Here is a 16,950-nt window from a genome sequence, read left to right as displayed (position 1 = left end):
CCTGGCCAACTTATCTTCTTTCAATATGCATAAGGAAACATTATGGAAAACATTAAACATTACAGAAAAATAAAATTACAGATCAATATCCCTTGTAAACATTGATGCAAAAACCCTTAATGAAATATTAGCAACTGGAATCCATCAATATATAAGAAGGATAACATCACAACCAAGTAGGGTTTTTATTCCAGGAATGCAAGGTTGGCTTAATATGAGTAAATTAATCAGTGTAACATACCACATCAACAGAATAAAGAAGAAAAACTATGATTATCTCAATAGATGGAAACAAGATATTTGGCAAATGTCAATACTCATTCTTCATAAAAATAATAAACTAGAAGTGGAAGGAAGCTCCCTCAATCTGACAAAGGGCACCTATGAAACATTTATAGCTAACGTCACACTTAATAGTCAAAAACTGGATGTTTTCACCCTACGGTCAGGAATGGGGCCATAATGTCTACTCTCACTGCTTCTCCAACATTTTCCTGGCGATACTAGCCTATGCAATAAGGCAAGAAAAAGAAAGCAAAAGCATACACAGATTGGGAAGGATAAGGTTAACTATATTTTTAGACAACGTGATTGTGTATGTAGAAAATCCTAAGGAAAACAAACAAAAATCCTACTAGGATAAGTTAATTTATTAAGGTTGCAGGGTTTCTATACACTACCAATGAGCAATTGGAAAATGATAGGTCAACAAGCTATATGCATTTGTCAAGACTCACTGGATGGTATGTATGCAAGTTAGTTTACATAATTTAATTGTATGTAAATTATACTTAATCTTTAGAAAATTAAAATAAATCAAGGTAAAGGCCAAGTAAAGTATCTTTTAGTATAATTTGAGTGAGTGGCCAATTTGCCCCTTCTGAGAGAATTTTAAAGTAGGGCCAGATTTTGTATAAATCATGTTCATCTGTTTTAATTCCTAATTCGTTTTTGTTACCCATTCCTTAGCTTTTCCATTTCTTACCAGCATCTGGGCTTATATGAATGGATAGTAGAGGAATTGGACCCAAATGAAATACTCCTGACAAAGTGTTAGAGCAAGCATGGTATTCATGTGCACTTTCTTCTGTCTGACCACTACAACATACTGCCTCCTTTGAATACTGAATTTGGGATTAAGCAGCCCTGGGTTTAAATTTGGATTCTGAACCTGATTAGCTACATAAACTTAAGCTAGTTAACTCCACCTCTTTGAATGCTTTTCTTATTCATTAAATAGAGGTAACATTGCCAGGTGTTGTGGTTTATGCCTGTAATCCCAGCACTTTGGGAGGCTGAGGTGGGCCGGTCACCTGAGGTCAGGAGTTTGAGACTAGCCTGGCCAACATGGTGAAACCCCATCTCTACTAAACATACACAAATTAGCTCGGTATGGGGGTGTGTACCTATAATCCCAGCCACTCAGGAGGCTAAGGCAGGAGAATCGCTTGAACCCAGGAGGTGAAGATTGAAGTGAGCTGAGATCCCACCACTGTACTCCAGCCTGGGTGACTGAGTCAGACTCTGTCTCAAAATAAATAAATAAATAAATAGGGATAACATTATAAGAAAAATAAATAAGGTTGGGTGTGGTGGCTCATGCCTGTAATCCCAGACTTTGGGAGGCTGAGGCAGGAGGATTGCTTGAGCGTAGGAGTTCAAAACTAGCATGGGCAACATAGCAAGACCCTGTTTCTAAATTAAAAAAAGAAAAAAACAGGAAAAAAAACCCCCAGAAAACAAATGAGATAATGTGACAATGACTGGCACATTGTAGAGGCTCAGTAAATGTCTTAATCTTACCAGAGTATTTTAATTAAGTCCTATTACAGTACTATTTGGTATGACATTTTCTTGTAATAGAAGAAACCAGAGCTGCACAATAGTTGTCTTGGTTGCCAGCTGGGTGTTTAGGGACGGAGATAGGAAGCAGTCATGGAGCTGATGGAGATGAACTGCAGACAAACATACACCATAATTTCCCCAAGGGTCACCACTACACAATGACTTATACTTATTTCCTATACCAGCAATTGTTCATGAATTAATATTCATTCCAGTTTATTTTTTTTCCTCTGGATTTTAAAATTACTGGCTCAAGGAAGGAATCATTGGTTTTAGCCAAAAACCATTTCTTTATCCCTTCCTAATGAAATACTTCACTAATTCATGCTTAGAGAAACTGAATTCCTAATTCTTACTATCTGGGGTCATTCTACAGGTCCAGCTCTTTTCTTTCTTGGGTCACCTCTAGTTCCCCTAATATTGGATATATCTATTTCATTCACCCACCAAACCTTTAGTGAACACTTACGCCAGGCCTATGGATAAAGATCAGAGAAGGCGGCAGGGCTTAACAGTTAAATAAATAAATTTATTTATTTATTTATTGAGACGGAGTCTCACTTTGTCGCCCAGGCTGGAGTGCAGTGGTGCAATCTCAGCTCACTGCAAGCTCTGCCTCCAGGGTTCGCGCCATTCTCCTGCCTCAGCCTCCAGAGTAGCTGGGACTACAGGCATCCACCACCATATCCAGCTAATTTTTTTTTTGTATTTTTAGTAGAGACAGGGTTTCACTGTGTTAGCCAGGATGGTCTCAATCTCCTGACCTTGTGATCCGCCCACCTCGGCCTCCCAAAGTGCTGGGATTACAGGTGTAAGCCACCGCAGCCGCCCTTTATTTTTATTTTTTTTGAGATGGAGTTTCACTCTGTCACCCAGGCTGGAGTGCAGTGGAGCGATCTCAGCTCACTGCATCCTCCACCTCCTGGTTCAGGTGATTCTTGTGTCTCAGCCTCCCGAGTAGCTGAGATTACAGGTGTGCACTACCACGCCCAACTAATTTTTGTATTTTTAGTAGAGACAGGGTTTCACTATGTTGGCCAAGGCTGGTCTTGAACTCCTGAGCTCAGGTGATCTGCCCGCCTAGGCCTCCCAAAGTGCTGGGGTTACAGGCGTGAGTCACCGCACCCAGCCTTAACAGTTAAATATTGACAGAAGAGTAAAACTGTTAGGCAAATTGATAAGGTTAGAAAATTTAGGCTCCATTTACGGTACTGTGCCTCTTCCCAAGAAATTATATCTCAGTTGTAAATAATAATAATTAGTTGAGAACCTCCTTTCCAAAAGTTAAAGACATGAGAATAATCCTTCTACTATTGTCTTCCTATCTTAATTAGTTTGGAATTTTCTTTTGTAAAATTCTGTTCCTGACAGGTAACATAGATAGAAAAGTTAATTTAATAAAAATGATTTCCAAGAGGTTTCTTTTTCTTTTTTAAATAACCGCTCTCCCCAATAAAACTAAGACTCACCTTTGGCTCCTCTCAGGAATGTCCAGCACAAACCCAAACATCATCTCAGCAATTTTATTGGAGCTGCAGGTGGGGGTCCTGTCCACCTCTACGGCTATGGAGAGCATCCTCTGAAGCTGGCACACAATCCTGAGTCCAGAACATAGGACACATATGAGTGTGAGGGTCTGGCAAGGAGCCACTCTGTGGCTGGGAGGAGTCCCCACCAGTGTACATCGAGAGTAGAGACTACTAAAGGACTTATAAAGCACACACAAGGTCAGGGAGAACTACTCAAGCCATCAGCATGCTTTTATTTAGCAATTTCACCTACCTGAATCCCTTTTGCCAGAACATACTATCTGAACCTCTCAGAACCTGGGGTTGAGCTGTAAAAGCAAGCTGCTTTTAAATTCAAAAATAGAACCACACAACCTTAAGGATCTAGAGAACTATAAGGATCATCTGATCTCTAACTTCCCTATTTTGCAGATGAAGAAACAGGTCCAGAGTGACTTAAAATGATTTAAATTTCTTTGATACAGGAGAAAACATGTATTTGCCATACAGTTTTCTCCTGTTACTGTTTCCTTTACAATAGTTTCTTACTAAGATCAGTCTCAGAACCTCCCCTGGTGGAACCTGACCTTCTTTCTCATTAGATCTAACTGTGGGAGACAGCCAGCCTGCTGTGGCATTAGGAGTCTGGGCAACCTCTCAGAAAGGTGAGCCTGGCCTGACATCAGCCTTTTCTAACGTGTTATTTGTGATGGAAGAAAGGCTTTACTTTAAGAAAATCTGCAGCTAGCAACACAATAGGTGGGCCAGATCAGGAGCTCTAGCCTCAGCTTCTGTCTCTACAACGATAATAAGCTGTTCAACCTTTGACAAGTTACTAAACTGCTCTGAGTCCAAGTGTTCTCATGTATAAAAAGGGTGAGCAATAATATAATCTACTTTGTAAACTTGTGAGTGCTGTATAAAATATCTCACAGATAGGGACTCTAGTGATAAGTGGTAGCAACCTATTATTGTTGTTAAGATCATAACAAAATTGACTTTTAGGGGACCCTATTGTTACTTCTACTAACATGTATTTATAAACATTTATTATGATGATGATTATTTGATATTAGCTTCCATTGAAGGAACAGTGTCCACCTCCCTCTTGGGTCTCTATGTGGCCCCTGTGGGAGAATGCCGCTTTAGGGCCTTCCTCAATCTGCCCAAATGCTTCATTGTTCCAAAACATTCCCCTTTAGACATAAAATTGTTTCCTAAATTAGTTATAATTATTTATAATTTAGGAAACAATTTAAACTTGTAGGCCTTCCATAAAAATCAGGTTGGTGCAACCAGATTATAATATAACATTGTGAATTCAGACACAAATGTATTTGAAATGTCCAGTGTGACTGGCTTTTAACAATATGATTGACATGGAATACTGGGTTACTTGTGCAAGGGTAGCCCCAGCCCCTAATATCCTGGCATCTCTCAAAAAATGCCAAGGCCACTCTCAACTCCATAAAAGAAATGCCATGAATTTCTTTCCAGTCCAGTCTGTGGTGATGAGACCTGCCTTCGTGTGTTGGAACCTGCAGGCTGAACTGCTATTTTCCTCCCGGGACCTGGGGAGAGAAAGCCAGGTCCTTGAGGACTCGAAGTTAACAAAACTCGCACTACACACCACTCCTTCTCTATGGCAACAGATACCTAAAGTGACGAGCAGCTGTAACCCTTTACTGTCTCCTGAAATGCAGGAAATGAAGGGCAGTGTTCTCTAGCATTTGTTTTGTGTCTGCGTTGTGACTTCGTAATCACTTTGTGAAGTCCTGTTCATTCTAGGGGTGAAAGCACCTGGTTTTGTTCCACCTTTTAAATTAGAAAATTAGCCTTTAGCTAAACTAAGTCTTGAATAAGCATCAGCTATGTTCTAAGATCTTGTTAATTTGGGGGAAGCTGCTCTTAGGGATTGGTGCTGTTCTCTAAAATGCTAAACCCCAGGAAAGATAACTGCCTGCCCCTTACAGCTGATTGGTGTTCTTTGTCAGGCTGGGCTGGGAAGGAGGGTGGCTACCGCCGGCCTTCAAGATTCCTGTTCCTGAAGACATTTGATTTCCATTTGGGGGCTGAGTCAATCCATCTGCAGTTACTGCTTTGACCAGCCACTTGATAACATCCCTGCAATGGAAAAAAGAAAGAAAAGGTTTATTCTTTCTTTCCTGTGCAGAAAATAAATAAATAAATAAATAAATAAATAAATAAAGAAAGAGAAGGTTTCAATGTCTGCTGTATTTATGGTGCTCAGAACCACAGCCTTAACCTGGGCCCCGAGATCCCTGGATTTCCCTACAGGCAACAAAAAGGCCCTTCGGCTATTTTCAATAATTAAACAAGTCTAACAAAAACATCACATTTAACTGCAGTAAGGCTATAAAACCCGACTAAAGGCCAGGAATGGTGGCTGATGCTTGTAATCCCAGCACTTTGGGAGGCCCAGGTGGGAGGATCTTTTGAGACCAAGAGTTTGAGACCAGCCTGAGCAACATAGCAAGAACCCATCTCTACAAAAAAAAAAAAAAAAAAAAAAAAAAAAAGCTAACTAAAATATCAACATCTTTCTTTGAGTTATAAGTATTTATAAGTATTCAAAAGTAACTCCAGGGTCAAACAGTACTATCTGTGCCTTCCTGGCTAGGAACGTTTCTAAACCAAGTGGAAAGTTGGACTGGATGACCATAGAAGTCCTTGCCAGCTCTATATTATTGTCACCTATTAATGTTAACAACTAAGGTTTACAGTGTGTGCAGTGGAATCATACTTTATACAGGGCTGAGGCTCTGTAAGTTAGTAAGGTAAAAACATCTCATATAGTCAAAACTACTTTTCATGATCACTTAGGTAACCTAGGTAAAAATAGTAGATTGAATATACACACCTAATTTTGTTTCCTCCAAAACCCCACTAATATTATAATAAATAACTTTTGAAAAATATCTACAAGGACGAAGAGAAGAGGAGAGAAGATGATAGCAGTGAAATTTTGAAAGGTGGAAGGCAAATGAAGGATATTCATAGAATATTACATAGTAGTCAATATGAATAAACTACAGTGACAGGCAACAATATAGACAAGTCTTGGTACTATAAAATAGTAAGTGAAAAATAAAATTCTCAGTAGATTACATACAGCATGATACCTTTTAATATAGACCTAAAGGAACTAAAGTAAAAAAATATTTTATAGGAATATATGTATATGCAATAAAACTACATAGAAAGCAAAGAAATGAAATGATGACCATGCAGAATGATGATCACCTCGGGTGCAAGGTGAGTGAGAAGGGGTGTGGAGATGGGTTCTTGCTATGTTGCTCAGGCTGATGGATGAGGGGTGAGGTAACTGTTAAGGGCTTAGTCTTTGATTTGGGAGTAGGTTGAGAGATGCCGATTACAAAATTAAAGGCAACCAATTAACTAAGCAAATAAAGCCACTGTGCCATTTTTTAAAAGATGATGTTTAATCCAAGCCTATGAATGAGGCAAAGGAACACATTTTAATTGACTTACTGGAATTGAGAAAGCTGAATCCTAAGCCAGCAGCAGAGAAGAGCTATCCTATTTAATCCTATTTACTTAAAAAAAAAAACCAGAAAACAACTTCAATAAGCTCTGTAAGCGGCAGCACCAGGTTTCTCTGAAGTGACAGTGAAAGAGAGGTAAACTGAAATAAGTAGGAGGTGGCCGGGCATGGTGGCTCACTCTTGTAATCCCAGCACTTTGGGAAGCTGAGGTGGGCAGATTGCTTGAGTCCAAGAGTTTGAGACCAGCCTGGGAAACATGGTGAAAACCTGTTTCTACTAAAAATACAAAAAATTAGCAAGGCGTGGTGGTGCATGCCAGTAGTCCCAGCTACCCAAGAGGCTGAGGTGGGGGGATCACCTGACCCCATGGAGGTCAAAGCTGCAGTGAGCTGTGATCAGGCTGCCACACTCCAGCCTTGGGCAACCAGAGTGAGACTCCACCTCAAAAAAAAAAAAAAAAAGGATGGCTTGAAAGCTGTTTAAGAAATTTTTAGACCTCTAGATCTTCCCCAGTCCTGCAGACTACAAGTTAACTTTGTGGAGAGGTAAACCAGATGGTCTCTGGACTGGGATACCAGGCATGGCTTGGAAGCAGGCACTGAAGCAAATGGGGCACTAAATGAACATATGCATGCTGAATGCAGAGACCCTTGCCATCTTCTCACACATGTCTTCCAACACCTTGGCATCCTGTCTTCATCCTTCATGTAAGAGGTTGGATGTCTTCTCTGTAAAACTGAACCAGCCCAAGAGGAAAGACCTTGACTCAAGAAATTTTCTTAGAAATGAGAAATCAGGGCCGGGCGCGGTGGCTCATGCCTGTAATCCCAGCACTTTGGGAGGCCGAGGCAGGCGGATCACGAGGTCAGGAGATGGAGACCATCCTGGCAAACACGGTGAAACCCCGTCTCTATTAAAAATACAAAAAATTAGCTGGGCATGGTGGTGGGCGCCTGTAGTCCCAGCCACTTGGGAGGCTGAGGCAGGAGAATGGCGTGAACCCGGGAGGCAGAGCTTGCAGTGAGGCGAGATCGCGCCACCGCACTCTAGCCTGGGCAACAGAGCAAGACTCTGTCTCAAAAAAGAAAAAAAAGAAAAAAGAAATGAGAAATCAGTTCCACCTACAGGGAAGTGCAGAAATGACAAGTCCTCTCATGTCTTCACAGCTTCCATTATCTTTTGAGTCTCGCACCTTTAAATATGGATAGACTATAGACTACCAACATTTACCAGACATCTATGGAAAGAGACTGAAACATCTCTTCTTCCTCCCAAAAAAGCAACTTGGAGAAAACAGATATTATGTAGAAGAGAAACAGAGAATAAACAAAAATGAAAATTCTGATTAGCAAAATCAAAGATATGAGATGATACGGATCCAGGAAAGAAGAAAGTAAGAATACAGTTTATATTATTAATTTTTTGCAGAGTCAGGGTCTTGCTATGTTGCCCAGGTTGGTCTTGAACTCCTAGCCTCAAGTGATCTTTCCACTTTGGTCCCTGAAAGTGCTAGGATTACAGGCCTGAGCCACTGTGCCTGGCCTATTATTATTATTTTTTAGAGATGAGGGCTTGCTCTGTTGTCCAGGCTGGAGTGCAGTGGCACCATCATAGCTCACTGAATTCCTGAGCTCAAGGGATCCTCCTGCCTCAACCTCTCCAGTAGCTGGGACTACAGGCACATGCCACCATGCCTGGCTTATTGATTAATTTTAATAAGGAAGACAGAGAGAAAAAATGAAAGAGCTCTGGGAAATTAGAAAGATAATAACAAAAGTGAAAAATCCTGTTTATTAGAAATGAAGGACATTCCAGACTGAAATGGCCCACTGAATGCCCAGCACAATGGATGGGTATAAACCTAGGACAGGCACATTTGGCAAAAAGAGAACTTTACAAACTTCCAGAGAGAAAAACCAGGGCACATACAAAGACTCAGACTCAGTAATCAAAATAGCTTATGTCTTCTTTTTTTTCCCCCCCCGACAGGGTCTTGCTCTGTCACCCAGGCTGGAGTACAGTGGCACAATCTCGGCTCAGTGCAACCTCTGCCTCCAAGGCTCAAGCGATCCTCCTATCTCAGCCTTCCGAGTAGCTGGGACCACAGGTGTGTGCCACTACCCCCAGCTAATTTTTTGTAGTTTTGGTAGAGATGGGGGTTTGCCATGTTGCCCAGGCTGGTCTTGAACACCTGAGCTCAAAGTGATCCACCCACCTAGGCCTCCCAAAGTGCTGGGATTACAGGCATGAACCACCACACCCGGCTATTTATGATTTCTTAACAGCAATTCTGGAAGCTAGAAGACAATGGAAGATTTCCTTTGATGTTCTGTAGAAAAGTTATTTCTAAGCAAATCATATATCCTTAGCCTAATTATCAATCAATGCATGAGAAGATAAAGACATTTGCAGACAAACAAGATCTCAAAAACTTTACTTCCGATACACTTTTCTTAGAAAGCTACTAGGAATGGATTCCTTAAATGAAGGTATGAGCCATGAAAGAGAAAGACAGGACAAACAAGTCATCCAACCTTGAAAAGCATTAAAGGGGACTCTCAAATTTACAATGAAGACTGGGAAAGAAGATGAGTGATCCAGATTGAAGGAGATCAAAACATTCTACCTCAGATTTTTGAGAAGAAACTAATAGGACAACCTGGTGTGAATAAATATCTTGAGGGGATATTGAGACCAACTGAGGCAGGAAAATAGGGTCTGGAGGCAGGGAACCTACGGCCAATTCATGTTGAATTCCTAGAACTAAATCAAAAGAAAAACCCCAATTTTCCATGCCCAAGTACCAAAAGGACCAGAGGCTTCTCCCTTTGCAACCCTGGCCCCTCCCACAACTAATCAAACTGATGGCAGGCCACTACTTCATTTACATAGGGTGTACATCAAGTACAATGGGAAACCTCTAGAGGGTATTTAAACCCTAGAAAACTCTGTAACCAGGCTCTTGAGTTGCTTGCTTGGGCCTGCTCCCACCCTGTGGAGTGTGCTTTCGTTTTCAACAAATCTCTGCTTTTGTTGTTTCATTTTTCCTTGCTTTGTTTATACATTTTGTCCAATTCTCTGTTGAAGACGCCAAGAACCTTGACACCCTCGGGAGGGTGTCAACTAGGAGAGAATTTGGGGTTGAATTCTGATATGTACAAGGAAAGCAAGAAACTTAAAAATAGGATAATTATTAACCTTAGGGAAAACAAAAAGATATGAATAAAAGGAAAAGCAATCACGGTTTAGTACTTAGTAAAATTCTGACTAGCATACATAGTTATAGTAATAGAAACATTGAACACTGATATAAAAATTATAATTATATTAATGATATAGGGTCTGGGAAATATGTGTGTGATGGGGAATGTGGGGAGGAAAAAGAGCGAACTCCTTATCTTTCATGTGAGAAGTCAACAGATAATGGCTAACGATGAAAAATCAAGAAGCGGCACTGAAAGCATGTTATTTTGCCATATGGAGGTAAACATTAAAAATACCAATTAAAGAGAAACAAAAATGCAGGTAAGGGGACCTGGAGACAAGTGTATTTCTGAAGTCTTGTAGAAACTAGCCTACTGTTTGTATGTGTAGTTCAAAATGAAAGAAAGAAAAGAAAATCCCTTAAGAGGGGGTCTTATGGAGACTGATCATCTCTCTCTCTCTTTTTCTTTTTTTTTTTTTGAGACGGAGTCTCGCTCTGTCACCCACGCTGGAGTGCAGTGGCGTGATCTTGGCTCACTGCAAGCTCCGCCTCCTGGGTTCACGCCATTCTCCTGCCTCAGCCTCCCGAGTAGCTGGGACTACAGGCGCCCGCCACCACGTCTGGCTAATTTTTTGTATTTTTAGTAGAGACAGGGTTTCACCGTGGTCTCGATCTCCTGACCTTGTGATCTGCCCGCTTTGGCCACCCAAAGTGCTGGGATTACAGGTGTGAGCCACCGCGCCCGGCCTCTCTCTCTTTTTAAAAATACGTCTTTGAGGTATAATTTACATACAATAAATTGCCAAAGTTTTGTTTGATGAATTTAGATAAATACATGCATACATCCTTGTAATCACCAACTCAGTCTAATATCCATTTCTTAATGAATCAAAGATAGTTCATTTTCCTGCCAACTGAAACAAATGATTGTTTTCATTGAGTAAGCACAAAACAGAGGACCTGGCCTAGATTTACAGGTCACAAACACCCCTCAAGAATGCCTATCTTTGTTGTTGTTGTTGTTTTGTTTTTGAGACAGAGCCTTCTTCTGTTGCCCAGGCTGGATTGCAGAGGTGCAATCCTGGCTCACTGCAACCTCTGCCTCCCAGGTTCAAATGATTCTCATGCCTCAGTCTCCCGAGTAGCTGGGATTACAGAAGTGCACCATCATGCCTGGCTATTTTTCTACTTTCACTAGAGCTGGGGTTTTTTTTTTTTTTTTTTTTTTTGAGACGGAGTCTCACTGTGCTCCCAGGCTGGAGTGCAGTGGCGTGATCTCGGCTCACTGCAAGCTCCACCTCCCGGGTTCACGCCATTCTCCCGCCTCAGCCTCCCAAGTAGCTGAGACTACAGGCGCCCGCCACCACGCCCGGCTAGTTTTTTGTATTTTTAGTAGAGACGGGGTTTCACCATGTTAGCCAGGATAGTCTCGATCTCCTGACCTCGTGATCCACCCGCCTCGGCCTCCCAAAGTGCTGGGATTACAGGCTTGAGCCACCGTGCCCGGCCTAGAGGTGGGGTTTTGAGGCCAGGCTGGTCTCAAACTCCTAGCCTCATGTGATCTGTCCCTCTTGGCCTCCCAAAGTGCTGGAATTACAGGCCTTAGCCACCATGCCCGCCCCAAAATGCCTTTATTTATGAGACAAGAGTTTTCCTCTGTTGCCCACGCTGGAGTATAATGGCACGATCTCGGCTCACTGCAGCCTCCACCTCCTGGGTTCAAGCAATTCTCCTGCCCTCAGCCTCTCAAGTAGCTGGGATTACAGGTGCCTGGCACTATGCCTAGCAAAAAAAAATTTTTTTAAATGTATTTTTTAGTAGAGATGGGGTTTCACCATGTTGGCTAGGCTGGTGTCGAACTCCTGACCTCAAGTGATCCGCCCACTTTGGCCTCCCAAAGTGCTGGGATTACAGGTGTGAGCCACTGTGCCCAGCCTTAAATGCCTATCTTTAAACCCAAGAGTCATACCTTGTACAGTGAGAGGCTCACACCACAAGAGGTGAAAATGAAAGCAACCGAGAGAACAGTGCCTTGTGTATCCCACTCACTCTAATGCCTAGGCAGCAAAGCATAATGGTAGATGGAATTGTTCTCATTATATAAATTATTTTTCACTTTTTAAAATTTATTTTTTATTTGCTTTTGAGACAGAGTCTCACTCTTGTTGCCCAGGCTGGAGTGCAGTGGTGTGATCTCGGCTTACTGCAACCTCTGCCTCCCAGGTTCAAGCGATTCTCCTGTCTCAGTCTCCCAAGTAGCTTGGATTACAGGCGCATGCCACCACGCATGGCTAATTTTTGTATTTTTAGTAGAGACGGGGTTTCACCACGTTGGCCAGGCTAGTCTTAGACTCCTGGGCTCAGGTGATCTGCCCGCCTCGGCCTCCCAAAGTGTTGGGATTACAGGCGTGAGCCACTGCGCCTGACCAATTTTCCACTTTAAAATTCAACTGTGCTGTCTTGTGCTCTTTGCTGATCCTCTGCTTACTGATTTTGCACCCCTAAAATGATTAAGATTTAGATAAAATACCACATATAGGGAAATAAATATGGGCATGCAAACTAAGGGGGTAGGAAAGCTGACCAATGCCCAAAACATAATGAAACGTCCTCCTTTTTATTAGAGGATTTATCATACTCAATACCCCATGTTGACCTGTGAATACTACTTTCAACAAATATGTAAGAACATATGAGAACGTAAGTATGAGCGGAAGAGTTTCAACGCTGCTCTGAACAAAGAGATGCCAGTACACCCTTCTAGTAAGAGCCATTTCCAAAAAAGCAAGGGATGTTCAGATGCTCAACATATGATGGGGTTACATCTGGATAAACCCATCTGATATAGCTTTGATATTTGTCCCCTCCAAATCTCATGTTGATGTGATCCCCAGTGTTGGAGATGGGGCCTAGTGGAAGATGTTTGGGTCATGGAGGCAGATCCTTCATAAATGTCTGGGTACTGTCCTCATAGTAACGAGTGAGTTCTCACTCTATTAGTTCACTTGAGAGCCGGCTGTTTGAAAGAGGTTGGCACTATACCCTTGCCCCCGGTCTTCCTTCCTTCCTTGCCAGGTGATACTCCAGCTCTCCTTCACCTTCTGTCATGAGTGGAAGCTTCCTGAAGCCCTCACCAGAAGCAGATGCTGGAGCCATGCTTCTTGTACACCTTGTAGAATTGTAAGCCAAACAAACCTCTTTTCTTTATAAATTACTCAGCCTCAGGCATTCCTTTATGGCAACACAAAGGCGCTAAGACATCATTGTAAGTTGAAAACATTTTAAGTTGAAAACGCATTTAATGCACCCAATGTACCGAACATCGTAGCTTAACCTAGCCTACCTTAAATGTGCTCAGAACACTGACAGCTTATAGTTGGGCAAAATCATGCAACACAAAGCCTATTTTATAACAAAGTGTTGAACAGTTTATGGAATTTATTGAATACTATACTGAAAATGAAAAACAGAATGTTTGTTGGGTACTTGAGGAATAGTTTCTACTGAATGGTTATCACTTCAGTACCAATGTAAAGTCAAATAATCCTAAGTCAAACCATCATGAGTCAGGGCTGTCTGTAGTTCCAAAAGAAAAATTCCAGCCCATGATCCCCTGCCCTAAAGATCATACTTTCCCCCTTGGTATAAGCATATAGTAGTTCCATGCTTCCAGAAACTCTCACTCTGATTCTGCAAAAAAAGAGCACATGCTTACTATCTATTGTACCTTGTCAACTACATGACCTATTGTTACAGATATTACTTTTCAGAAACTAGTAGTGACAAATGAGATTTACATTGAGGTTCATCGGGGGATAGGAATAAATGCAGGTTAATAGAAACTGAAAAGTTTTATATAAGGTTCTCCCCTAGATCTCATAATGTTGTTTGGACAATATTGAAATAGACCAAAGGAAGTCTGTTGGTCTTGAGAGAAAAATCACTCAAGCTATGTGATGCCTGCCGCATTGTTGGTTTCTTTTATGATTATCAGGAGGGGGTTATTTTATGATTAGCTATAGTTTTATTTTTAAAAATTAATTAATTAATTATTTTTGAGATGGAATCTTGCTCTGTCACCCAGGCTGGAGTGCAGTGGCGCAATCTCGGCTCACTGCAACCTCTGCCTCCTGGGTTCAAATGATTCTCCCATCTCAGCCTCCCAAGTAGCTGGAATTACAGGAATGCATCACCACACCCTGCTACTTTGTGTAGTTTTAGTAGAGACGTGGTTGTGCCATGTTGGCCAGGCTGGTTTCGAACTCCTGACCTCAAGTGATCCGCCCACCTCAGCCTCCCAAAGTACTGAGATTACAGGTGTGAACCACTGCACCCGGTCTATCTGTAGTTTTAACAATTAGCCCTACTACACTACCTACTGACTAGAAAACCTCACCTGGCTGATATTCTGGCTTTAGCAGCTGCCCACCTATAATTCCTTACCTCTTCCCATCTCAGGGCTCAGATGGCTGCTCACCTGACATTGTGGGGCTGCTTGTCACAGGACAGCACCATGTTTGCAATGGACTGCTGCAGGTGCTGCCGTTGTCTCCTCAGGGTCTGCTGGAAGTCATCTTCTAGGGTCTGAACGACGTAACGCAGGAAAAGGACTCGCCCAGGCAGAGTCTGTCCCTGTGGGAAAAAGAATGAGAAGTCAGTCTTTGCAGTCTCCTGGATGACAGTCAACATTGGGCTCTCATAAACACTAAGCCCAAGAGGAGGCCATGCATCAACAAGTATGCCTGTGCTTAAAAGAGAGGCTCCCAGGAGAGGGTAGGTAGTCTGGGTCATTATGAGAGAGGACAAATAGGGTGACTGCTGAAAGAATCATACCTTATAAGATTTCAGAAACCATTTTTTAAGTATTATTACTTGTTCAAAGGATCTAGTCATCTGCAAATAATTATAATTTTCTAACACCTAAGTTGCAATCAAATATCTACTGGAATCTCTAGGATTGTAGATCATTTGATTTAAGAGACCGCCATGGGAAGTTAATCTCTCCCTGTCACTGAACCTATCAACCTCAGGATATACCCAAAACTATGGATGGCAAAACAGAGAAAGAGAAACTGGTTCTTTAATGACTCCTGTGCTGCTAGACCAAACTGCCATGATGTCCACTCTGCTAATGAACTTTCAGTCATGGGACCTGATTGAGCCAAGTCTGTTGGCTTGGCTCAACCTGACTGCTGGGCCAAGTCTGAGTTGGGTATTCTGTTACAGGTGAAATGATCCTAACTGACAAACAGTTGAAGAGCATGGGCTTTGGAGGCACACAGCATTCAGTTTTTGTTGCTGTTTTAGATCTAGCTCTGTCCTTTATTTAAGCCCTCTAGAACTTAGTGTCCTCGTAGTTTATATGGGGATAATTCTAACCTTACCAAAGACAGTGTAAGTACTTGTCACATAGTAGGCAGGCATGCACAATTTGTTGGTTTCCCTTTACTACGAGACAAGTGCTGGGAGCTTAGGCTTCAAACTTTAAAGAACGAGAGGTACCAAACTATTTCGGGACTATGTGGAAACCTCCCAACTCCAGGGAATAGGTATATTTTCTCAGAACATAAACTAATGGACCAGGATAGGATTCAGTCAGTAGGAAACTAAGTGACCATTCTAAATACATATCATTTCTTTCTTTTTTGGGAGGAGGTGACAATATCTTTGTCTTCCACATGTGTTTATTTTTCTCTAATCCTTGATAACTGATGCAAATGCTTTTTTAAAAAATCAAGTACCTGTGCTAGATTTTTCTTTTTTTTTGTTTTGGAGTCTCCGTCTGTCACCCAGGCTGGAGTGCAGTGGCACAATCTCGGCTCACTACAACCTCCGCCTCCCAGGTTCAAGCAATTCTCTAGCCTCAGCCTCCCGAGTAGCTGGGATTATAGGTGCCTGCCACCAAGCCCGGCTAATTTTTGTATTTTTAGTAGAGACAGGGTTTCACCATAATGGTCAGGCTGGTGTTGAACTCGTGACCTCAGGTGATCCACCCACGTTGGTCTCCCAAAGTGTTGGGATTACAGGCATCAGCCACTGCGCCCAGCCTTGTGCTAGATTTTTGATAAAAAGTCTTCTACTGACACCACTCTCCACCACTACTTGTCTTCTCCAGTATCCTAGAATAATTTTTAGCTCATTCTTCTAGAAGTCACCATAAACATCTCTAAAGAAATAGACTTTTATTGGCCGGGCGCGGTGGCTCACGCCTGTAATCCCTGCACTTTGGGAGGCCGAGGCGGGCGGATCACGAGGTCAGGAGATCGACACCATCCTGGCTAACAAGGTGAAACCCCGTCTCTACTAAAATACAAAAAAAAAATTAGCCGGGCGCGGTGGTGGGCGCCTGTAGTCCCGGCTACTCGGGAGGCTGAGGCAGGAGAATGGTGCGAACCCGGGAGGCGGAGCTTGCAGTGAGCCGAGATGGTGCCACTGCACTCCAGCCTGGGGGACAGAGTGAAGACTCCACCTCAAAAAAAAAAAAAAAAAAAAAAAAGAAATAGACTTTTATTATGATTTCTTGATTTATCAACTGTGGACATTATCTATTGATTTCTGCTATGCTAGGTAAGAATTTACTTAGGCCAATCCCCCACCTCTTCTCTTCCTAAAATAAGTGTATTTCTATCACCTACAGACAGTTATCTCTTGACTCCCCATTTTGGAAGATAAGAATGTTACACCAGCCCTACTATTTTCAGAGGTCCTGTCACTTTTCATCTTCCAACCTTTATCTTCTATACTTTCCATTTTACATTATCAAGGCTAATAAAATTGTCTCCTATGCTTTGTATATATTCTAAATGTTATAACTCCATGGTGTTTACAGTGTCAGGATTATGTTAAAAGTATTTACTAAATACAT

The 16,950-nt window shown here is 42.0% G+C and overlaps 1 protein-coding gene across 5 annotated transcripts in view; it reads right to left on the bottom strand.

The window, feature by feature from the left end:
- The window catches only part of SIMC1 (SUMO interacting motifs containing 1), a 93,724-nt gene that overhangs the window by 14,825 nt on the left and 61,949 nt on the right, over positions 1-16,950 (bottom strand). For 4 of the 5 annotated variants that reach the window (XR_648787.2, XM_009209605.2, XM_009209606.2 and 1 more), the window contains exons 5-7: positions 14,563-14,717; positions 5,325-5,477; positions 3,315-3,443 (exon numbers count right to left, since the gene is read on the bottom strand). Coding sequence is in view for 4 of the 5 variants with exons in the window: in XM_009209605.2 (XP_009207869.1) it covers positions 3,315-3,443; positions 5,325-5,477; positions 14,563-14,717 (437 nt within the window). In the remaining variant the exon portion in view is untranslated. Of the gene's footprint in view, positions 1-3,314; positions 4,925-5,324; positions 5,478-14,562; positions 14,718-16,950 lie in introns of those variants that run through there. The other variant, XM_009209607.2, reaches the window with a different exon arrangement.

Source organism: Papio anubis, chromosome 5, assembly GCF_008728515.1.
Source record: "Papio anubis isolate 15944 chromosome 5, Panubis1.0, whole genome shotgun sequence".
In the NCBI taxonomy this organism is placed as follows: Eukaryota; Metazoa; Chordata; class Mammalia; order Primates; family Cercopithecidae; genus Papio; species Papio anubis.
This window is presented reverse-complemented; position numbering and strand designations above follow the sequence as displayed.